At 58.8% G+C, this 21,875-nt stretch overlaps 2 protein-coding genes and 1 long non-coding RNA gene across 4 annotated transcripts; 1 reads left to right on the top strand and 2 right to left on the bottom strand.

Annotated features, from left to right (window-relative positions):
* The first annotated feature begins 73 nt into the window (after positions 1-73).
* Positions 74-15,400, top strand: MMS19 (MMS19 homolog, cytosolic iron-sulfur assembly component). Its single transcript, XM_027672233.1, has 31 exons — positions 74-200; positions 3,898-3,946; positions 4,692-4,792; positions 6,304-6,389; positions 6,806-6,880; positions 7,416-7,485; positions 7,677-7,805; positions 8,014-8,075; positions 8,342-8,428; positions 8,718-8,792; positions 9,073-9,150; positions 9,455-9,593; positions 9,969-10,123; positions 10,327-10,405; positions 10,641-10,766; positions 11,060-11,141; positions 11,480-11,577; positions 11,942-12,079; positions 12,313-12,468; positions 12,713-12,812; positions 12,964-13,066; positions 13,173-13,247; positions 13,383-13,509; positions 13,594-13,694; positions 13,770-13,826; positions 13,938-14,124; positions 14,237-14,319; positions 14,418-14,582; positions 14,663-14,722; positions 14,844-14,944; positions 15,030-15,400. The coding sequence occupies exons 1-31, from the start codon at positions 98-100 to the stop codon at positions 15,055-15,057; spliced, it is 3,075 nt and encodes a 1,024-aa protein (XP_027528034.1). The 5' UTR covers positions 74-97; the 3' UTR covers positions 15,058-15,400.
* Positions 2,704-21,335, bottom strand: LOC113961722. The gene is made up of 4 exons (XR_003532365.1): positions 20,165-21,335; positions 10,810-10,815; positions 3,267-3,273; positions 2,704-2,714 (listed from the first exon to the last, which is right to left on the bottom strand). It is a non-coding gene; the product is annotated as an uncharacterized LOC113961722 (long non-coding RNA).
* Positions 15,971-19,457, bottom strand: ZDHHC16 (zinc finger DHHC-type containing 16). 2 transcript variants are annotated; one of them, XM_027672234.1, is made up of 10 exons: positions 19,206-19,457; positions 18,774-18,968; positions 18,452-18,540; positions 18,237-18,265; positions 17,925-18,058; positions 17,646-17,693; positions 16,973-17,058; positions 16,573-16,696; positions 16,429-16,499; positions 15,971-16,088 (listed from the first exon to the last, which is right to left on the bottom strand). In XM_027672234.1, exons 1-10 carry the CDS (start codon positions 19,440-19,442, stop codon positions 15,974-15,976), a joined length of 1,128 nt encoding a protein of 375 aa, XP_027528035.1. In that variant the 5' UTR covers positions 19,443-19,457; the 3' UTR covers positions 15,971-15,973. The 2 variants fall into 2 exon arrangements, with proteins under 2 accessions (XP_027528035.1, XP_027528036.1); XM_027672235.1 differs by lacking the exon at positions 17,646-17,693 and having other exon boundaries at positions 15,974-16,088.
* Positions 21,336-21,875: the final 540 nt, after the last annotated feature.

The raw sequence follows: 21,875 nt of genomic DNA, 5'->3' as shown, positions 1-21,875 counted from the left end.
CCCCCCGGCGCACGTGACCGCCGGCACCGCCCCCCCGCGCATGCGCACGGCGGGACCACGGGGGGTACTCTGGGCCGCGGCCCTGCGCGCGGGTGTCATGGCGGCGGCCGGGGCCGGGGCGGGGATGGAGCCGCTCGCCGCCTCCGTCCGGGATTTCGTGGCCGGGCAGCAGGACGGCCGCGCCGCGGAGGTGGCGGCAGGTAGCGGGCGGGGTGCGGCCACAGGGCGGGGCTTGGCCTTGAGCACGGCGGCGGGGCCGGGCCGGGCTGGGCCTGGGGCAGGCGTGGGTGCGGCCGGGCGAGTCATGTGGAGGTGTGGGGAGCGCTCTGAGGGGAAGCGTGGGGCTGTGGGGCTGGGCAGGGCGGGGTGGGGTGGGGTGTGGAGTGGAGGAGCGGGTCAGAGCGTGGCCGTGGTTTGGGCTGCCGTGCGGGGCAGGGCACAAGGGAATAGGCTGTGCTGCAGCTGCGAGCTGGGCGTTGGGAGGGACGTATGGGGCAGGAGTGGGACAGCAGCGGGGGGCTCCAGGGGTGAGGGAGAAGTGGGTGGCATTGAATACGCCAGTGGGGAGGGAGCTCCTGGCCTGGCTGAGGTGCTGTGGGAGGTGACTGCTGTACTGGCCCCTGCTTCTGAGGCCCAGGCTCTGACTGCCCTCACTGTGGTTTATCCTCCTTTCCTAGCAGGGCTTGAGACTTTCGGATAATTTGTCTTTCTGCTTGGAGCAACAGTTTGGTGACTTTGTTACATTAGGGAGGTTGCAGCCTCAGGACCTTGGCTTTCTAAGCATAAGGCGACATGTTTGTGTTTCTAGGCAGTGGCTTCAGCATGTTTCAGGAAGGAGCTGAGAGAGCAGAGAAAGACTATGTAGGTTACATTATACAGAGGGGTAGCTTATAGACCTTTCCCAAAGCTCATGGATTGTGAACTGATCCATGGTATCTTGATGATGAGATGAGCTGGCAAAACGGGAAGGTGGCCCATGTGACATGGAGTGAAGAAAATGCTGAGGAAATTTGGAGAAATTCACTTGCTATGAACTGTGTGACATTTAAGAAATTGCAGAAGAGTTGCACAAGGTCTGTAGCATATTTAGGATGGATGCAGGGAAGGATAACCTTACAACTGCTGTTGTCATCTGTGATTGTGTTACATAAATGCCCAGAGAAAGCTTTGTCTCTTGGAAGACATACAAAGGGAATTGCCTGTCCTCCCCTCTCAGCTCTCCTCAGACTGTGACACTTGTGACAAACCCACCTTGACAAACGGGAGGGGGGCTGAGAAGTGTCCTTCAGCCCTTCTGACCTCACACAGAACCACACATCAGAAAGGATTAAATTGCACCACGTATCCTTGAGCAAAAGGGAAGGGTTTTTTCTAACCTCATGGCCATTGTGTAATTGTTGGAAGAAACACATTGAGCTTCCCTATGTGTTGCTGAAGACTAAAAGGAGCACAAACTGGCAAGTGGCAGAAAGGCTTTGGTGTTATCACAGGCAGCTTGGGCTGCACAGGTCAATGGGTGGCAGGAGGAGACTGAACTTGTCTTTATTAAAAGATGGGGAGAGAAGGATACTACTGTTACAGAATTCATCACACGTTCCCTATGAATGCTGTGCTCGTGTTTTGAGGGTGTGGGGAAGACAAGAATGGAAGGCCTGCAGAAGTGATTAATACCTAGGAGGACACTGTGTGAAAGGGGGGACAGACCTGTTAGGAAAGGGAACAGGTTGGTTCAGAGTATCAGTCCAGCATAGGGTGATTGACACGCTTCTGTTTTGCCTCTGGGACTACGGGAATCCCAGAACAGGAAGGCAGCCCCTTCTGGTAGAGGGAGAGCTGGGATTCAAGGTGCGTCATTAACCTTGGGGACATACGAGCTGCTGCCAGATGTGGAGGCAGCAGTTTCTCAGGCTCACCATGTGCCTGCCGTGCTGATGAGGCAGGTCCAGTCAGCTGTGCTTTCGCTCACACCATGGCACTGCCTGGGAGCAGAGCCCGTGCTCGCAGGTCCTGCCAGGGCTGGGTGGCCACACCACGTGAGGTGAAGGTGGTCACAGCCAGGTCCCTGAGGACAGAGTGAACTCCCTCGCTGAGCTGAGCCAAGGGGCTGCTGACCTCGCTGCTGCTGCTTCTCACAGGGAGCATCAGTACCCGGCTGTGATTTGATCATCACACTGCAGCTCTTTCCTGTTGTGTAGGGAACCAGCAGCTTTGTGTAGAAGCTGCTTTCGATCTCTGCAGACACAGAGAGGCAGAACATTTGGCTGCAGAGACAGCATTTGTCTCAGACCTTCTCCATGGTGGTATAGAGACTTGAGGGCTCTTCATGAGCTCGCAGAGTGGAATGTTGGGATGTTGGGTGTGGAGGGGCCATCCAAGCTCTCCCAGCGGCCCACTCTGCTTTGGCTGGTGCACAGCGTCCACTTGCTGTTTCACTGTTGTTATTCTGCAAGAAACTTTGCCAGCACCTTATGGCTGTCAGTCAAGGCACCCCCTGTTCAGTCTGGGCCTGTCGACTCTGAGACCTGCTGGGCTCTTCTTCTGCGCAGCTCCCTTTATCTCTTCTGTCCCTCAGTCCAGGCTGCCTCTCCCTGCTGCGTCAAGTGGGATTGGAAGCTCTATCTCTGGAGTCTGGGCTGCCTGCTGTCAGAAAACATTGTCATCCCATTCTCAGAGACAGCTCTCTGATGAACAGTGTGACTTAATACTGGAATTCACTGCTTAGGAAGAGACAATAAATGCTTGCAAGAGTGGGAGACACTAGCTGGGACAAGGCCTGGGAAAGCCTAGAATGAAACCTCTGGGCTTCTGAGAGGGTGTGCCCTGTCAGTCCTGTAGATTCAACAGGGCGGAAGGATAAGCAGGGCCCTCTGGAGTGCCCAGCAGTGCTCCTGGGAAAAGACAGTGAGTCTTGGTGTCTGGAAGGTGGTTGTTTTTTTTGGGGGGCAGAGTGCTGTTTTATCCGCGTAGAGAGTGAGGGGTGCTGCTTGTTTCCCAGCAATGTCCCTTGCCACCTGAGCTGCAGGTTAGGGGGTCTGAAGGTAAGGCAATCCTTGTCTCCCACCCCACATCTGATCAGAGGGCACACACAGAGCTTTCCTTCTGGGAAGGTACCGCATTGGCAGTGGGTGGTGGGAATAGACAACCTGCCCTTCTGCAAAGGTTCTTGTAGGATGCAGCAGGTCCTTACCAAAGCCTCCTGAGGAGTGACTCTTCCCCCAGTTGAGTTGCAAGCATATGGAGGCAGGAGGTGAATGAGGCAACCTGACGAGGTGTCTGAGTCAGAGCTGGAAACAGACTTCAGGAGTCCCAGCATGTTGTCTTCCTCTGACCACAAAGCTGCCTTTCTCCCTGCCCACCATCTTGGAGGGAGTTTGTGCAGGTGCTGTTCAGCACAGTGTGGAGGTGATGGAGCCAAAGTGGGAAGCTGGGTGATCACTGTTGTCTGGGCTGTTTGCTCGGCCAATTCTCCCTCAGGAAGCACCTGGGGAGCTGCCCTCTGTCTCCTCCCAGCTTGCTCACATTGGACAAGTGGTTTTTAGTGTCTCAGCAAAGTGGAGCACAGTAAGGCTTCTCTTAGAAGCCACACATTGGTAATGGATACAGCCAGGCTGTGGGGAGAGGGTAGAGGCAAAATGCAGGCAGGTTCTCCCCTGGCTGTCTGCTCTCAGCTCTGATCCAGTCGAGGTAGCTCTTGGTCTCAGACGTGTTTGCAGGCAGGGCTGGAGGCAGCTCCACCAACTAAGTGCACATGGCTCCTTCAGTGCTTAGTGAAGAACCAGCACCAAACAACCTTTCCCACCATGGTGCCAGGATGCTTCCCAGCATCCATCTCCAGCACCGTGCTGCCTGATAGTCTGGGAGTCTCTTTGGTTCACTTTCTTTACCTCCTTTTTCCAGGGGTGAAAGATGGAAAGTGGACAGTGCTGCAGCTTGTGGAAGCCCTGGGGTAAGAAAAGCCTTATGCATGTTATACATCAGGTAAGGGCCTTGCAGGGGACATTCCCAGAAGGAGGCACAGTTAGAAGGAAAAGCGTGCTCGTCCAGGATGAGCTTCAGCAATGGTAGACACAGCACAACGCGCAGGATGTTGTCTGCTCACAGCAGAGGGCCTGAGTGGTGTTTTACCCTCCCTAGACATGGGAGCTGTTTGAGAAAGAGAAGAGCTGGAGCAGCTCTTGATGCTCTCCCAGGACCGAGGGGAGGTGTTGTGGCAGGCAGCGAGCTGCAGGGCACTTCTCAGCTGGGGCTGTCCCCAGCAGCAGCTGCCTGAGCACACAGCTGCACAGCACCGTGTCATGAGTTGGCTGGCACTCAGCTTTTGCTTCTGTTTCCAAGCGGTTGTGGCCTGGCCTTTTTTCTCCCAAGGTGGGGGGGTGTGGGTTTGCCCAGCTTGTAAGAGGTTTTACTCTTTTTTGACCCTTGTGATCTTGGGAGCATCATGCAAAGGCAATTTCTTTGGTCCTCCTTGGGGACCTGGATTTCTTTCTGTGTGGCTCTGGGGCACACAGATGCAGCACCATCGGGGCAGAGGAGTCTGCTCCCACCCTGCTGGAAAGTCAGGCAGGATTGGGCCACCCTGCCCAGAGAGTGGCACCTCTTTGTTTTTGTAATGTGTCTGCTCAGGATGTGCTTCCTGCTTTGGTGTCCCTGCTCACAATGGGCCCCTTGGGCTTTCTCCCTACTTGGCCTAGGTTCTGCCTGGAGAACACAGATCCTCGGACACGAGGGCGAGGCATCCAGCTGTTATCACAAGTCCTGCTCCAGTGTTACTCCCTGCTCCAGGAGAAGGAAGGTAAGGGCTGCTCTGGGCCCTCAAGTGGCTGGTTGGGGGCAAAGCCTCTGCCACTAAAGTTTCTGTCCTGCAGTTGGCAAAGGGATTGATTTAGCACCATGACAACTTTGTACACATCTGTCAAGAATCAAAGTTCAAGGAGGGCCTGAGGTTTCACGCTGCAGCCTTTTTGCCAACCTCACCACACAATTCAGGTCACTTTCTGAACATGCCAAAGCCCTGGGCTACAGGGGGTGCCCCTGGCAGTGTGACAGCGTTGCATACCCAGGTGTGCTCAGCGCCACATGGGACACCTTGGGGACACATCTCTGTGTCAAAAATCCTTGGGTGGTGATTCAGTGCAGGAAAACAGCCCTTCACACATCAAGTCATGCTGCAGCCTGCCCATGTTAACTCAGGGGGAACCTCAGTTAACTCGGGGGTCTGGGAAGAAGGGGAGATCAGTGTAAGGATGAGAGTGGAGTGGGGGACCAGAGTGGGGAGAGGAAGATGCCCTGTTCATGGAGGCAAGGAGAAGGTCTGGCTCTGTTAAATGCCCTGTAGCAACTGGCTGGCAGTAGGGGAGGCCAGTAAATGCTGACAGACTTTAGCTTGGACCTGGGAGCCTTGCAGATGGGAAGCTGAACCTCTGCCAGCAGGCTGGCAAGACAGTGGGGCCCAGCTAGTAAGTAAGGTGGAGGAAGGGAAGTATGGAAGTAAAAGGTGCTTAGTCCTTGGTGTTTGGCTCTCTGTAAGGCTCAGAAGTGAGCCAGGCAGGGCTAAGAGCAGCTGTGTGTAGAGACTTATCTACTGGAGTAGCTGGAGTCAGGTGTGATGACTGTGGTGGGAACTGGGGTGCTCTGGAGGGGCAGCCAGAAGAGGGGAGATTCAGTGGGGATGCCTGGCAGAGTCAGGCAGCTGAGTAAGAGGAGTGAGCTCGGTTAGGGCCTCATGTCACTCCTCATGCAGTTCATTTCTCAAGCACTGCGTCAGGCTGCCTCCTGGAGGGGTGAGTTTCTGCAGCAGCTGTGGGCACAGGATGCTGCTAGCCGGCTCTTCCAGTTTGCTTCCTGCTACCACTCCCCAGGGCCGGGGTGTGAAGGTGCCCGTGGCCATGACTCAGGGGCTGGGAACGTGTTGTGGAGCCAAGCGCGAGGAAGCTGGGAAGCCGGAGCTCCTGCTCCAATCCTGAGCCCCACCCGACAATATCCTCCAGCCTCCGCTGAGCAGACGTCTGCCGCTCTGTTGCTGCACATGTCTGGGCAGGCCAGGGCAAATGCCTCTCGGGCAGCTCCAGCATCTTTGCAACAGCCAGAGGTTGCTGCTGCCCTGCTGTGGTCATGCGTGGGCTGCTCACGGGGGGAGGGCACGGTTGTTGGAGCCAGGTGGGTGCACCCAACAGTGGCAGTTCTTCCCATTTAGCAGTGCAAGATGTGCTCGCTCTTAATGCATCAGCTTGTAGTTGAGCTGGGGGCAGCACACAGCAGCTGCATTTCCTGTGGCTAACACACATTGGTGTCTCTTTCTGACAGTGCTGCATCTCGTCCTGTTCTATGAGAGCCGGCTGCAGGACCATCACCTGGTGATCCCATCAGTGCTCCAGGGACTCCGAGCCCTGGTGAGCTCACGCTCCCCAGCCCGCAGTGCAGGGATGCACTCCAGAATGGTGTTGGGAGGTGCAACACCTGGGTACAGGTTGGAGCAGCATGTCAAGCAGGGTTCATCTCTTTCAGCCCATCTGGCAGCACTGCCCTGTCTCCTTTGTGCTCTTGCTATGCCCTTTGCAGAGGAGCCAGGGAGAGGAGACTACCTTGATTTCCTGCCCTGTTCTGGTATTGGGGCAAGGATTCCCTGGCTACCCCGGGGAACAGCACAGATGATGGGCATCTTGTCCTGTCCTGTCTGGGGAGGGGGTGATGAGCTCTCCCTGTTATGGGAGAGGATCCTGCAGGCAGCTGCTGTGTGGAGGCAGGAGCTCTGTTATGTGGCTGCCATAATTGTTTTCTATTCTTGCTTTTTTTCTCCTGTTCCCAGAGCATGTGTGAGGTGCTGTCCCCAGGGCTAGCGGTGTCTGTGCTCAAAGCCATTTTCCAGGAGGTACATGTGCAGGTGAGCGATGTGATTTCCCATCTTCCTTGATCCCTGTTCCCTGTGTGTCTGGGGATGGCCTGCCTGCCCTGAGGACGTCACATTCAGTGCAGTGCTTCTGCAGAGCTTAGAGACAGCATGGCTCACTGTAGAGCGAGAGGCAGACAGCAGCTGAGGATCCTGGTTGGCCCTTGTCCTCTCTTCTCTCAACCCTGGGGGAATTACTCCCTTTGGCTCCATTCTCCAGGCTATATTTAAGTGCCCCCAGCCCAATTCTCCTCCAATTTAGGATTGTTTATGCTGGCACTGCCTTGGACGTAATGCATGGCCCTGATGTGACTGATGGTGCATTCATGCAGTGATGGACACAGTCATGTTCAGGTGCCATTGCATAGGCATGTGCACACTTTACATGTGATAAATGGGATCTGCATGCCAGGAAGCAGCAGCTGAGCTTCTGGGGGTCCTGCCTTCTCCTCAAGGGCATGTGCTGCCTGTGGGTAGTGGTGCTGCCATGTGTAAAGAGTGGTTTTGATTGCTCTGCTCCTCCCTCCAGTCCTTGCTGCAGCTGGACCGACACACAGTCTACAGCATCATCACCAACTTCATGAGCACCAGGGAGGAAGGTGAGGGGGCAGATGCCAGAACCACTCTGGGGTTGCTGAGACTGGGAAAATGGCTCGCTTTTGCCTTCTCCAAGGGCTCTGTGGCTGGGAGAGCTGGAAAAGGACTGTGGGGCTGGGGAAACTGGGCTGATTTAATGCCATGTTGGTATGGTCTAGTGTCCTGCACCTGCTCATGCCCCTTCTTTCTGCAGAGCTGAAGGGCCTGGGTGCCGACTTCACCTTTGGCTTCATCCAGGTCATGGACGGAGAGAAGGATCCCCGCAATCTGCTGGTGGCCTTCCAGATCGTGCGTGATCTCATTACCAAGGACTATGCCCTGGGTGAGCCTGAGCCTGCTGCTGAGCTGACTGGGAGACATGTCCCTTTTCTTTGAGCCATTAGAGGGATGGCTCTTGAGTCTGGCCAGGGGTGGGGTCGTCCCTGATGTGCTTTAAGAGCTGCAGAGCCAGCCTGTCATGGGTGCTAGACACAGCTGCTGGGCCTTTCTTGCCCAGCATCTCTGCTCACTCCCTCTTCTCCTCCCTGCAGGTCCCTTTGTGGAGGAGCTGTTTGAAGTAACGTCCTGCTACTTCCCTGTTGATTTTACTCCAGTGAGTGAGTCTGCCCTGTGCCTATTCCTTCTGGTGTTTTCTCAGAGGGTTGTGTCCCCTTTGTGGAATGGGAGGAGAGGGTGGGCAAGAGTCTTAGCTGGGCAGTGTTGAGCTGTGGTACCCAGCTGGACAGGCTGGTGCACAGCTGACTGCAGTGACTGGCACTGCTGCTGCCTTGCTAGAGATGAGGCGATGCAGCCTCAGCTGATGGCTGGGTTGGGATGTTTCCTGACTGGTGGGTGACCTGCTCTCTGCTTCCTTTCCAGCCCCCCAATGATCCTCATGGCATCCAGAGAGAAGACCTGATCCTGAGTCTCCGGGCTGTATTGGCCTCTACACCCCAATTTGCTGAGGTAGGGGGTTCTTGTGCACCCTCGTTCCCTGAGCACAGGCTGCCTTTAGTAGTGCTGCAGCTCCTGCTGTGGCTCTGTGGGATGGAGGCAACTGGGACCAGGAGCTTGCAGTAGGGCACTCTGTCTTCTGCTGGGACCAGGCATGGAGAGAGCGCTCCTGGGAAGGATCTGCCTGTCGCAGCTACCCCTCCACCTCTGCTCTCCTGGCAGAGGCTGAGCTTGCAGCCCTGCGGGGCCATGGATGAGGTGGTGCAAAGGTTGGGCTGAGTGTAAGTGCCTCTCTCTGCAGTTTCTTCTCCCTCTGCTTATTGAGAAGTTGGACTCAGAACTGCAAAGTGCCAAGCTTGACTCCCTGCAGACTCTGGTAAGGAGGGCTCCCCTACTCCCTTCAGCCTACAGCTGGCCTGTGGCAGCAGCAGCTGCCAGCCAGCTCTGAGCCCTTGTCCCTGCCTGCCAGAGACTCTCCCTTGCAGACCCACAAGTTCCAGAGTCCTGGTTTAGCCTGCACCACTCTCTCCTGTTTTTCTCTCTCTCGGGTGATTTGTGCAGCTCAGCCTGAGCCTGCCAGGATGGGCAGTGTCGCTGCATTGTGTCCTCCTGATACTGGCTTCTCTGTGATGTTTTCTCCTGGCTCCTTCTTGCAGACTGCCTGCTGTGCCATCTACGGGCAGAAGGAGCTGCAGGAATTCCTCCCCAGCCTCTGGTCATCCCTGCGCAGAGAGGTGAGTACTGCAGGGCTCCACCACAGCTGGGCTTCTGTTGAGCAGGAGCTCATGGCCAGACCAGGTGGGCCCCATATCTCCCAGCAACCTGCACCTGTGACCTTGAACAGCCCCAGCTGAAAAGTGGAGGGGACAGGCCAGCCCTATCAGCATGTCCCTGGGGCTTGGATGTGCCACACACATCACATGTTCAAATCACATGGGAAGTGAGGCGAGAGCCTGAACCCTTCAGCCTTGTTCGGAGCCTGAAGCCTGTGGTTGGGATCAGCATGGAACTCAGGTAGTTCCATGGCCTCTCCTGCAGGTGTTCCAGACAGCGAGTGAGAAGATTGAGACGGAATGCCTGGCTGCACTGCATGCCCTCTCTGCCTGCCTCTCCCGCTCCGTGCTCAGCTCTGATGCCGAGGATCTGCTGGATTCCTTCCTCAGCAGCATCCTGCAAGGTAGCTAGCAGAGAGACTTACCCTGTCCTTGAGCAGCTAGGCCTGAAAGCATCCTCCTAGCTAGAGATCTGCCCTCCTCTTCTCTTTCAAGCCTTTCTTCTCTTTCTAGCCCTCACAGCCACTTTCATCTTCTCCAAGGTAATTGGCTGCAGGAAGGGAGGAGAAGGGGATTGAGCTGCTTTCCTCTCTGCTGGGATTGGGTGTCCAAAGCTGTGCTATGTGCTTGCAGCTGTGAGAAGCTGCTCAGATAGGAAGGCTGTGCTGCAGTGCAGAGCTGCGCCCCAGCAGCACGTCCCAGCCCAGCTATCAGCTGCGTTCCCGCACGCGAGGCAGGGGAGCTCTGCGCCGGTGCAGCTGACGCCCAGCCTATCTCAGATTGCAGGCACCATCTGTGTGAGCCCGACATGAAGCTGGTGTGGCCCAGTGCCAAACTCTTGCAGGCAGCAGCGGGTGCCTCCCTCCGCACCTACTACCGTGTCACCCGCAGTGTCCTGCCCCTGCTGCTGGAGCAGTACACCAAGCACCCGCAGGTGAGGGTCACCCTGGCTCTGCCAGCACAGGCAGTGGGGCTAAGTGCACCCACTGGCTATGCAGGGCTTGGTGGGAGCAGGGTGTCTAAGTGGATGCCCTTCCGTGGTCCCATGGGCACCCTGTGGCCTCTCAGCACTGGGCCAAGGTGCAGCTGTGTCCCAGCAGTGAGGGTGATCTGGGTTATGCCTTTGTGTCCCTGTAGAGCAGCCAGAGGAGGACAATCCTGGAAATGCTGCTGGGCTTCCTTGAGTTGCAGCAGAAGTGGGGACATGTGGAAGAAGGTGAGGGTGGCTGGTTGCTCTGGAGGCACCCGTGTCCCAGGGACTGCTGGTTCTGACCTCACTTTCCTGTATGTTGACAGACAAGGAAAGTTCACTGATAAGGGTGGTTGCATGTACGACCCCCTGCCATCTCCCGAGATCCTTGCATGGTTGGGTGTCAACTGCAGGGCCCCAGAAAGGGTCTGTCAGGTGCCGTGGTGGTGGCTGTGCAGTGACACCATGCCCCTCTCTCCAGATGAGAGCACTCTGCTGTCACTCCAAGGCCCGGTTTGTTCTGTGGTGTTCTCAGCGCTGACGGATCCCAGTGTGCAGCTGCAGTTGGTTGGGATCAAGGCACTGACTCTCCTGGGCTCCCTTCAAGGTTGGTGCCTTGTTTCCCTTGGGGAGGCAGAGGGAGGTGTCACACTCTTCTGGGAGATTGGGATGTCCTTGTCTGCTGCCTGTAGGAGCAGTCGCAGCATTTTCTACCTAAGCCATGAGCACTAGGGACACTTGGTCTCTCTCTTGCCTGTTTTTGCTGGGTACTTTGTATCTCTGGCATTTCGTATGCTGCTGTGATGCTGCTAGCCTGGATGAGGGGGAAGGATGCTGGCCAGAACACCGGCATCTTTGCCTTTGGCTGAGGGCAGTATTCCTCTACGGCTCTTGTTCCAGGCTTCTTGTCTTCCTCTGATCTGGAGCTGGTTGTGGATCACCTCATCCGTCTCGCTCTGCATGAGGAAGATTCCCAGAGCAGGTGAGGGATGGGCTGGCACCACTGCAGTCACCCACATTCTGGGAGGAGGAACAAATCCTGGCTTTGCTGCAGAGACGAGCTATAGTCTGGGGAAGGCACAGGAACTCTCTGAACTAAAAGACCATGTGGGATAAACCAGGCAATTCATGGGCTGGAAATTAGAAAGTCTGGGCCTGTCAAATCAGGGAGCTCTGCTCTGCCTGCCAGAAGGGTGAAAAAGACAAATTGCTGAGAAATGAGTTTCTGGAGGCACCTTCAGGTCTGTGCAGCTGGTGTACAAGCAGGCCCAAGTTTGCAGTTCTCGTGTCATCTTTCCCGCTCTCTTCCCATCCTGGCAGTGAAGCAGCGATGGAGGCAGCTGGGTCCTTGGCCCCCATCTACCCAAATGTTTTCTCTGGACACATGGTACCCAGGCTTGAAAAGGAGCTGCAGTCAGGTAGGGCTGAGAAGGGAGCAATGTCTGGTTTTGGAGTGAAGCTTGTCCTATCCCCATTCAGTTCCTGCCAGGCAGTGGGGCTGTGCCACACGGTGTAGGTTGGTGGCTCTCCTTGGGGTATTCCCAGTGTGTTGGCACAGGGAAGGCTGTGGCTGTCAGGCAGCCAGCCCATGTGGCCAGGATCACCCTCATGGGGAGGAGCTGCCCAGCTGCAGAGCAGGCAGAGTGCCTTAGGCCTGGCACAGGCTGGGTCGGCTGTGCTGCCTCACCCCATCCACCCTGGCAGGGTCTGGTCCCTGACTGCCCTTGGGTGAGGCAGCCTGGGGACACCCCAGTCCCCCCCTGAGGTGTGTTTCCTCTTCAGAGCGGGAGGAGAGCTCCCACAGCCACTGCTCCCTGCAGCAGCGCTGCCTGCAGGCCCTGGCAGCCGTGTCCACCCACACCAGCATTGTGAGGGAGACTGTCCCTGTCCTGCTGCAGCATCTCCAGAAGGTGCAGAAAGGTAAAGGAGCCACAGCGGGCAGCTCCATGAAGTATGTCTGGGCAGGAGCTTACCTCTGTTACTGGTGATGGCTGGGAGAGTCAGAGTGGAAGTTGTGCAAGGAGCCCAGGGCATGGTTGTGAATCCCACCGGTGGCGTGGGAGTCAGGAGGGCTGCCTTGTCCTGGGTTCCTGGTGCAGATCAGGGGGCTGGGTGCTGAGGCTGTTTGATGTGATGGTGACTGTGCTCTGCAGGGAGCGAGGCCAGGAACACCCAGGACGTGGTCTCTGTGTGCCAGAGCCTGCACCGTGTGGCCCTGCAGTGCCAGCAGGATGCAGAGAGCTGCTGGTACTTCCACCAGACGGTGGTGCCATGCCTCCTGGCCATGGCTGTGCAGGCAGCCATGCAAGGTAAGTGTAGGGCTGGAGTGGGAGAGGGGAGGGCAGGCAGCTCCCAGGCTCTCTGGAGTCCCTGACTCTGCAGTCAGCACTACTGCTGATGCCCTCCAGCACCCATGGGTGACTGTGGGCCCTGCTGCTCCATCACACTGCCCCAGAGCCCTGCCCCAGTCCAGTGTGGGTTCAGTGAATTGTGCCTGCCTCCTCCCTCTGGACAGCAGGCTCCAGCAAGTTCCTTTCCTCCCACTACCTGCAGAGAGCACCCACCAGCTGCTGGGCAAGGCACTGCTGGAGGAAGAGGTGCTGGCGGCCATGGTCCCTGTCATCAGCGCTGCCACCACTCACCTGAGCCCTGAGTGAGTGATGCTTGGGTGGGAAGCTGGACACTCCATCATGGGGAGGGGGCAGGCCATGTGCCTCCTGCTGCCATCTGTGCCTCCTGGGAGGTACGGGAGCTCTCTGGTAACCCTCCCAGAGCAGCACATTGCAACATTTCTTTTCTCCTAGGCTGGCTGCCCAGAGCGTGTCTCATGTGGTCCCCCTCTTTCTGGATGGAGAGGTCTCCTTCCTACCCCAGAACAGTTTTCCTTGCTCCTTCCAGCCTTTTGGGGTGTGTTTGGTGACTGGGGCTGGGGCACCAGAATGGGCAGAGAATGAGGATGTTGGCATAAGCTGGCAGTAAGGACTGTGACATGGGCACTGTTCTTCCCTCACAGGATGGGGAGTGCTTGGAGGCACAGAGACGCCTGGTCGCCCTCCTCATGGCCTTCGTCTGCTCCTTGCCCCGCAATGTATGTTCATGGGGAGCAGGGTGGAGAGGAGCCCTGCCCAAGCACCCTCCAGCCTGTGTCCACAGGCAAGCTCCACAGACAGGAGGAGGGAGCAGTTGTAGCCCTGGGCCATAAAACAATCCATGTCTTTTCCAGGTGGCAATTCCTCAGCAGGAATGGTTGCTCCGGGAGCTGCTGGCACTGAGCTGCTCCTGCAACTGCCCTTTCACAGCCACCACAGCTGCCAAGTGCTTTGCAGGGCTGGTGAACAAGCACCCAGCAGGTAAGTGAGCTGGGGTAGATGCCGTGGGTCCCTGCCCACTGCTGGCAGAGGGAGTGGCTCAGCCTGTCCCTTCTGTGTCCCCAGGGCAGCAGCTGGATGAGATCCTGCAGCTTGCAGTGAACAGGATGGAGCCTGGCCTTGCGGAGGGACCCTGCCGAATGCAGGCACTCACCTTGCTGCTCTGGGTAAGGCCTACCCTGGGTGTGTGAGCCAGAGGGGCAGGGGGGGCCAGCCTGGCCTTGACTGTTCTGCCTGCACAGGTGACCAAAGCCCTGGTGCTGCGCTACCACCCCCTGAGCTCCTGCCTGACAGACAAGGTAGGCAGTGGTGGGGCTGGGTAGTGTCTGAGAAACCTGCCTTGCTCCCCTACATCTGGCTGGGGACCCCCAGCAGCAGGGCACTCCTTCTCAGGGCTCTCTCCCTCGCAGCTGCTGGGCCTGCTGGGTGACATGGAGCTGGGCCCAGCTGCGGCCGACGGCTTCTCCCTGCTCATGGCAGAGTCCCCGGATGTGCTGCACAAGGGCTGCCACGCCGATGTGCGCATCATGTTCCGCCAGCGCTTCTTCACTGACAACGTCCCCAAGCTGGTGCAGGGCTTCCACAGGGCTGGTCCCGGTGAGAGGCCACCCCTAGCCCGGCCTCACCACCCCTGACCCCTTACCCAGGGGACCTGAGCCAGCATCCCCTCCTTCTCCCGGCTGCTTGTGACCATCTCTGCTTTCCACAGACGTGAAGGCCAATTACCTGAAGGGCCTGTCCCATGTGCTCAACCACCTCCCCAAACCTGTGCTGGTGACAGAGTTGCCCACGGTAAGAGCCAGCCTTGGCGGCAGGCAGGGGGAGCTGTGACACTGTGGAGTGCATGGTATGGGGTTATTCATGACTCCTGTGTCCTTCCCTCTCTGCAGCTGCTTTCCCTCCTGCTTGAGGCCTTGTCCTGCTCAGACCGTGTGGTTCAGCTCTCCACACTGAGCTGCCTCCAGCCGCTGCTGCTCGAAGCTCCCCAGATCATGAGCCTGCATGTCGACACACTGGTCACCAAGTTCCTCAACCTCACCTCCAGCCCCACCATGGTGCGTGCACCCCCTCCTTCCTCCCTGCCATGCCACTTTCCGTCACCCCCTTGTGCTGCCCTCAGCCCTGTCTGTTCCAGGCTGTCCGCATCGCTGCCCTGCGCTGTGCCCATGCGCTCACCTGCCTGCCCACACCAGTGGTAAGTGCTCCTGCAGCACCCTGATGCCTGCTCCTGCATGTAGAGGGGCAAGGGGGTCCCAAACCTCCTGGGGGGCAGCCAGCACCCAGTTCTCTCACTAAGATCCCCTTCTGTCCTACAGCTGCTCCCATATAAGGCCCGAGTTATCCGGGCACTGGCCAAGCCTTTGGATGACAAAAAGAGACTGGTGCGGAAGGAGGCGGTGGCAGCACGGGGGGAATGGTGAGTGTGTGTGGCAGGAGCTGCTGGGGGGGAGGGTGCCCGCATGTACAGAACACAGCTGATGACACCATCTCTGTCCCCACAGGTTCCTGCTGGGGAGCCCAGGCAGGTGAGTGCCCTGCATCCCCTTCCTGTGCTGACCGACAATCTGACTGGTGCCCTGCTAACCTGCCAAGCCATCCAACTGATGCCATGGATCCTCAAGAGCCCAGTCCTGCCCTGAGTGCCAGGGCTGGAGCACGGAGGCCAGCAGAAAGCACCTCTCACTGCAGCACCTTCCCGGCACCCACAGCAGGGAAGGAGCTGTGCTGCTCATGGCTTGTCCACCCTCTGCTGCAGCCAGGGACAGTGATGGACAGACCCGCCACATGTGAGTGGAAAGGACAGGTCTGTGCACACATGTGGTGTGTGATAACCCACGTGCCAGAGGAATAAATATATCTGTTTTGGTAATGCTCCGAGGGTCTCCATGCAGCTTGGGCTGGGACTTCAGTGCCCTTCTGTATGTTGAGCAGCTTAAGGTGCTGCTGGTTATATGCCCTTTATCCTCTTTTCACACTGGGGAAAAATGGGGCTCCCTCTCCTCTCATCCCCAGAAGTCTGTGCCCCCAACAAGGAAAAAAAGCCAGACGCCCTTAAAAAACAGTATTTAGTGGATGGTCTCAAAAAGGCTCCCTGGGGAGTACTTGGGGGACAGGGGTGCCATCCTCTGTGCCCAGCGCTCTGGAGAGTTGAGCTGGGCCTGTGCTGGCCTGTACCTGCATGAGTGAGGGCAGCACCTTCAGCTGGAGTGGGGAGTGGCAGCTCTGCTGCCTTCCCCTGGGGCTGCCTGCAGCCACCAAGAGCCAAGAGGGCAGGCATCCAGGCACCGACACTGTCCATGGAGTTTCCCGTGGCTCTGGCCCCAGTCAGCAATATGTGCCGGCACCAGCCTTCTGCCAGGCACTTGGGCCAAAGGGAGCCGCAGCGGTGGAGCAGGTCCCCCGTGCGCTCCCCTCCTGCGGGGAGGGACGTCTGGAGCACTGGGCCTCAGATGGCCAGGAGCGGTGCGCGGTGCTCCGTCACGCAGGGAGGCAGGTCCCAGCTCAGGCCTGTCCCGTGGGGCAGGTGAGGAGAGGGCAGCAGGACCCGGGTGAGCCAGTGCCTGTGGGGAGAGGAGTGAGGCCACAGACAAAACCTGAAATCTTGGTGCTTCCATGCTCTAAGGAGCCAAGCCAGGGCTGTGAGCCATGTCCTGAGCTGCTGCAATGGCTGAGCTCCTCGGCTGGGATTCTCTTGGCAAAGGTGTGCTGGGCAGGTCACACCTTGTCACTGGGCAGGACTCAGGAGCCACAGGGCAGATGTGGCCTACTGTGCCTTACAAAGCCCAGAGTAGTGCAGAGCTACTCTCCCCCAGCTACCCAAAGAGGTTCCCTGTTGTCCCCACACCCCATAAGCTGCTGAGCCACCACCTTCTCGGGCAGAGGCTTCCCTAGGGCTCTTACCTTGGCACATCCACACCCAGGAACACCTTCCAGTTATCCCAGCTGCCATAACTATAGGGGTTCCTAAAGACCTGCAGGATGGGGAGAGGTACATCATGTCTGGCTCTGCTCTGGCCAGCCCCGCAAGCCATGGGCTGTGCTCACCTTGCCTTTCTTCTGCAGTCTCTGCCTCTCCTTTCTGTTGATATGCCGCTCAATGCTGGTTTCCCCACGGGTGATGAGGGCAGCGTGCCACAGCGTGAGGGCACCCAGGGCCAGTGCAACCGAGCTGGGAATGACAAAGGACTGCAGGTTGGCCTCAGGCCTTCCCGGTGTTGCAGCTGGCGGGAGCTGAGGCTGCCTCCCCACACCCACAGCCGTGTAAGTGGGTCGGCTTGTCTAATCCCCTTTGACAGAGCAATACTGTTTCTCCTCCTCTGTGGCTTGAAGGCTGGCAGGGCAGGGACGTCTGCACTAGAGCAAGCAAGGCCAGCTTGCAGGCAGATGGAGGGCGAGCAATGTCACAGGCTTCATGCTGTTTCCCCCAGCCCCTGGGCCCCCTCACCTGCACAGGACCCAGAGGTAGACCACGCTCTTGTGGAAAGCTCGCTGGCGGAAGGAGAAGGTGGGTGGTGGGGTCTGGTAGTAGGTCTGAAAAAGGATCAGAGGAGGGGGGATTACCCAAAATGCTTTATGGCTTGAAGCCAGACAGGGACTACTGCACCACTCACTGCTGCAGAGCTTGGACAGCAACAAAGGACTGCAACTGGAACTAACACAACAGCCAGGGTGAGGGAGAGGCAGCCTAAGACAGCCATGAGACAGACAGACAGATACCCAGAGCTGGCACAGGCATGAGGAGCAGTGGGCTGGAGGTAAGGAGTCAGGGAGCAGCCATAGGACTGGTCAGGACCCCGCAGCTGATGGTCAGGGTGAGATGTGTACCCAGTGCTGCAGCTTCCCCGGGAGACCATGGTCTGAGCAGCACATGCCAAGCAGCTGTCACCAGCCCAAGCCCCGGGAAGCTGGGTGCACAGAGAGGCAGACCCCAAGCTGCTGGAGGCAGTGTCTGTAGCAGAGCTGCCTGGCCAGCTGCAGCTCTCTGACATGTGAGATGAGCATGGGGGCTGGTTCTGATGTGGGGTACTCCTTGAGACTAGGGCCCCAGGCAGGACCCAGCCTGCAGAGCAGCTCTGCTCCACACAGCCTGGAGTAGCTGGGGGGCAGGGATGTCCCACCTGGTTGGCAGCCACCTGCAGTCTCTCCTTGTCAAGCAGTTTCATTCTCTAGGGGGATGGAAAACGGCACCAGTTATGTGTCTCGGAGGAGAGGGGCAGGGGCCCTTCCCCTCACACCCCCACAGAACCAGAGCAGCTGGGGGCCTCGCAGGAGGAGGGAGAGGGAAAGCAAAGTCACTACATGGTTGGGCCTGGCCCAGCCTTGCTCTGCAAGCTCAGCCTGGGGAGCCCAGGCAGCCTCAGTGCATGGCAGGTGAGGGCCGGGGCCTGCCTGCTCACCTCGATGGCTGCATAGGCATCCCGGAACATCTCCCAGCCGCTGATGCTGCAGTAGATGCAGCCCATGGTCATGAAAAGGCAGAAGGAGAAGAAGTAACGGTGGTTGTAGTGTCCCACACAGTTGTTTAACCAGGCTGCCTCTGGGGTTAAAGGTACTTAACTGTGACAGACCATGGGTTCAAACCCACCCCAGGGACCACCCGTTCCTGTGCTGGCTGACTCTCCATGAGAGGAGTAGGGCAGCAAGAGAAGGGGAAAGCAGGGCCAGCTGCCCCCAGGAGAGTGCCCTTGGTCAGTACTGCAGAAGGATACGGCAGTGGTGGTCCATCTTCAGCACGCACCTGGGAGGGAAGAGAGCAGCGCCAGTGTCAGAGCCAGCGCAAGCGCTGTGTTTGGGAGGAGACAGGCGCCCCCCAGCTCTGTGGGCTGCAAGAGACAGGGCAATGAGCCAGCAGAGCAAAGGGGAAGGGCCCCTATCTTGTTGTGGGACAGGAGGCAAGGAAAGGGGCAGAGGGAGGGTGCCCTACCTGTTGCAGATGCTGCAGTGGTGGGTGCGAGCTGGCTTGGGGGCAATGCATTTCCTGCAGATGGAGACGCCGGTAAGGTCATTCTTGGCCTGTGCACAGGTCAGAAGAGATTTGTGCACCTAAACCCTGCACCTCTCCCCTGCACCTCACACTCCTCAGCCCCCCTGTGATCCCTCTGCCTCCCCCCTCTGCACTGCCTAGCCTAGTTTCCAACCTGGAGGAGGCCGCCTGCAACACCACCACCAGGCTGTTTCCAGCGACCATCTGTAGCTAGTCCCCAGTGTCCAGCTGGGAGAGGCTACGCTGACACTTAGTGCCTCACCTGTGGTGGGTGCCCTGGTGAGGTGGTGATGGCCATGTAGTAGTGGAAGACAATCATGATGAGGTTCCAGTGTCCATAGGCGAGGTGCCAGCAGATCCAGGCAGGTGTGTAGGTCTGCAGGATGAGGGGCAGCAGGCAGATGTACACGATGGCCACAATAGAGCTCGTCAGCCCGATCACCAGTGCCACAAACACCTACGGGAAAGGGGCCTGGGTCACTGGAATGGGCAGTGCCTGCCCCTCACTGCCTGGGGAGAGGCATGGGCAGGACATGGCCACAGGAACCAATATGAACTACACACTGAGGTCCCAGCTCTCTTCCTGCCTGGAGCACAGGCACTCCTGAGGCTCAGTTGCCCCAGCAGCACAGTAGTCCCAGTGCTGGGTGTGCCCTGCCCAGTGAGAGGTGGTCACCACGCCAAGGGGACTCACCACGCCGAACCACCGGGTGACGTGGTCCACCAGCCAGTAGACGGGCTCGAAGAGGGAGTCCAGCACCACATCACCGTTGGTGAAGGAGTTGTAGAGCAAGGAGCGGAGGCAGAGGTGCCCGTAGTGCCACAGCTGCTCCACCTGCCGCACCAGCTTGAAGCGCCGCCGCCGGCCCAGCCGCAGGCACTTGAGGAGCAGGCGCATCACCGCGGCAAACATCCGCTGCCGGCTCCTCATCCCTGCCACACCACGCCTGGGGGGACAGGAGCTCGGTGTGGGCAGGCTGCCCTGCTGCCTGGCTGTCCCTTGGGAAGGGTCTCCCCTCCCAGATGTGCTGATGCCAGTTGAGCAGCTCCCTGAGCTGACAAGGATGCAGAGCCAGAGGAGCTGAGCCCAGGCTCTGGGAAGCTGTGGGGCCAGTGTCACTGGGATGTGTCTCTGCGCAGAGCGGGGGGCACAGGCCCCTCAGCATCTGGGCTCAGGTGCTCTCTGGTCCCATCTCGTCTTTCCCAGCGGGGAGGGGGCCGGGGGAGTGACACGGAGAGTCTGACTCAAAGGAAACCAGAGAAGACATGAGCATCCAGGATGCTGGGCCAGCTCCAGGGATGATCCCAGCACTTCCCAGTAGGTTCAGGAACAGGAGAACCCACACAAGACATACACGGAGGAGCCAGTACAGGATTACCCCTCCTCCCCTAGTCCCTCCATAACCCTAAAAAGTAGGATGCTACTTACTTTCACCTCAGCCTCTGGACCAAGCAGCAGAGGCCACCCTGTGCCCTTCTCAACCTCACAGCCCCACTCCAAGAGTCCCAACACTTTCTCCTTCTCCTTGCCTGGATCCTCAGACAATGCCATGCACCAGTGAAGGAGTGGCCCCGGGGCAGCCCCAGGCCGATGCTCCCCTGGCTGCTGAGCCCCCATCCTGACCAGGAGCTCTGTTGGGAGTCATGAGGAACCTGATCTGGGAAAACGATCCGCAGGGCTGGTGCCCCTGGGCCTCTGTATGGGCAGTACCATCAATATTAAGCAGCAAGGCTGCCCCGGGGTCCTGCCAAGGCACGTTTCGAGCCTGGGCCAAGTAGTTGCCTTGGAGCAGTGCCAGGCAGTGGTGCCAGAGCTCAGAGTCCCTCCGACAGGGATCGTCTCTCTGCACTGCTGTGCCCACCAGCACAGCCGCTGGGGAGCAGCGAGGAGGGCAAGGGCAGGTTCTCCACCATCCAGATGGACTAACAAAGGGCTCTTCTCTGCCCTGCCTGAGGAGCGTGGGGCTGATCCCACAGTTGGGAGCTGCTGGACACGAGGACCCCAGACTCAGCAGCCCACTCCAGATCCCAGGTATGGCTCCTGCTCATATTTTCTGTTCCCTGGTAAGGGAGAGGTGGGATATATGAATCCCAACACCACCCTCTCCTCTATGTTTTCTCATGAGTCTGCCAAGAGCTTTTCCCTGAAACTCATCAGGTGCAAAGTAGAGCAACAACTTCCTGCCCTGCAGCCTTTGGGTGGCACATGTGCCTGTGTTGTCACTGTGGTAAGAGACAAAATGCTGCACCCAGCAGCAAGTGCTGAGGTCAGCCCTCCCCTCCAAAGATACAGCATGTCCCTCTCCCTTGGAGAGGCTTCCTCACCTACAACAGCCAGCAATTGTTGAGCAGGGAGCCCACAGGGGAGGCAGCCACCCTGCTCCAGGGCAAGACCCCCCTCTGTCCCCAGACACCTCTCTGCAGACAGCAGCACAACCACAGGGAGGAGGCTCCAGCAGAGCCACACATCTTCCTCTGCCCAGCCAGGCACTGGCATCCAGCCCTCGCCCTGCCCATCGCCCTCCACACATCCCAGCGGCGCACCGAGCCCACGGAGATGGGACAGCAACCACCAGCAGAGCCAAGACCACGGGCAACATCACAGCCCAGGGGTGGGGAACTGTCGCTTTGGCACCATCCCAGGCACAGACGGGGCCCTGGCTCCTGCCTGGTCCAGGCACACAGGCGCAGCCCTGTGGCACCCCCCGGTGGCTCCAGAGCGCCCGGCTCCCCCTGTTCAGCAGCACCCAGCTCTACAGCGCCGTGACACTCCCGGCACTCCGCCCCATCCTCAAGGGCTGCCCACGCCGACAGCAGAAATCCCTCAGCCCCACCGCACCACTAGGCACTCCTCGCCCCGCAGCACCTCCAGGCCCGCAGCTTGCCCAGCACTGCATCCCATCCCAACCGCACCCTCAGGGCGACAGCCCCCCACCGCCCTCCGGGCCCGCCCCAGCACCTCCTGCCCCGCAGCACCCGCAGCATCCCCAGCATCCCCCGCCGCCTCCCGGCCCCCGCACTCCGCGCCCCACAGAACCGCTGTACCGCCTCCCAGCCCGCCCAGCCGCTCGGCACCCGCAGCCCCTGCGGGCCCCCAGCTCCTCGCAGGGCCCTGCCAGCCCTGCCCGGCGCCGCCGACCTGCACCCGCCGCCGCCCGGCGCCCGCCACCCGCCGCCTCCATGCCCGGCCCCGCCGGCCCACGGGCAGCGCCCGCGCACGGCACGTCGGGAGCGTCTCCCCCGCCACCGGACTACAGCCCCCAGCAGGCAGCGCGCCCGGGCTCCGTGCTGAGTAGGAGAGAACCAATAGCCGCGCCGCTTACAGCGCGGCCTTGCCGCCAGTCACCAATGAGGTGAGGGCTTT

The sequence above is a fragment of the Neopelma chrysocephalum genome, unplaced genomic scaffold, assembly GCF_003984885.1.
Source record: "Neopelma chrysocephalum unplaced genomic scaffold, ASM398488v2 Primary Assembly neopelma1_97390, whole genome shotgun sequence".
Lineage (NCBI taxonomy): Eukaryota > Metazoa > Chordata > Aves > Passeriformes > Pipridae > Neopelma > Neopelma chrysocephalum.
Note: the sequence above shows the minus strand (reverse complement) of the source record. Positions and strands in the feature narration are given on the sequence as shown.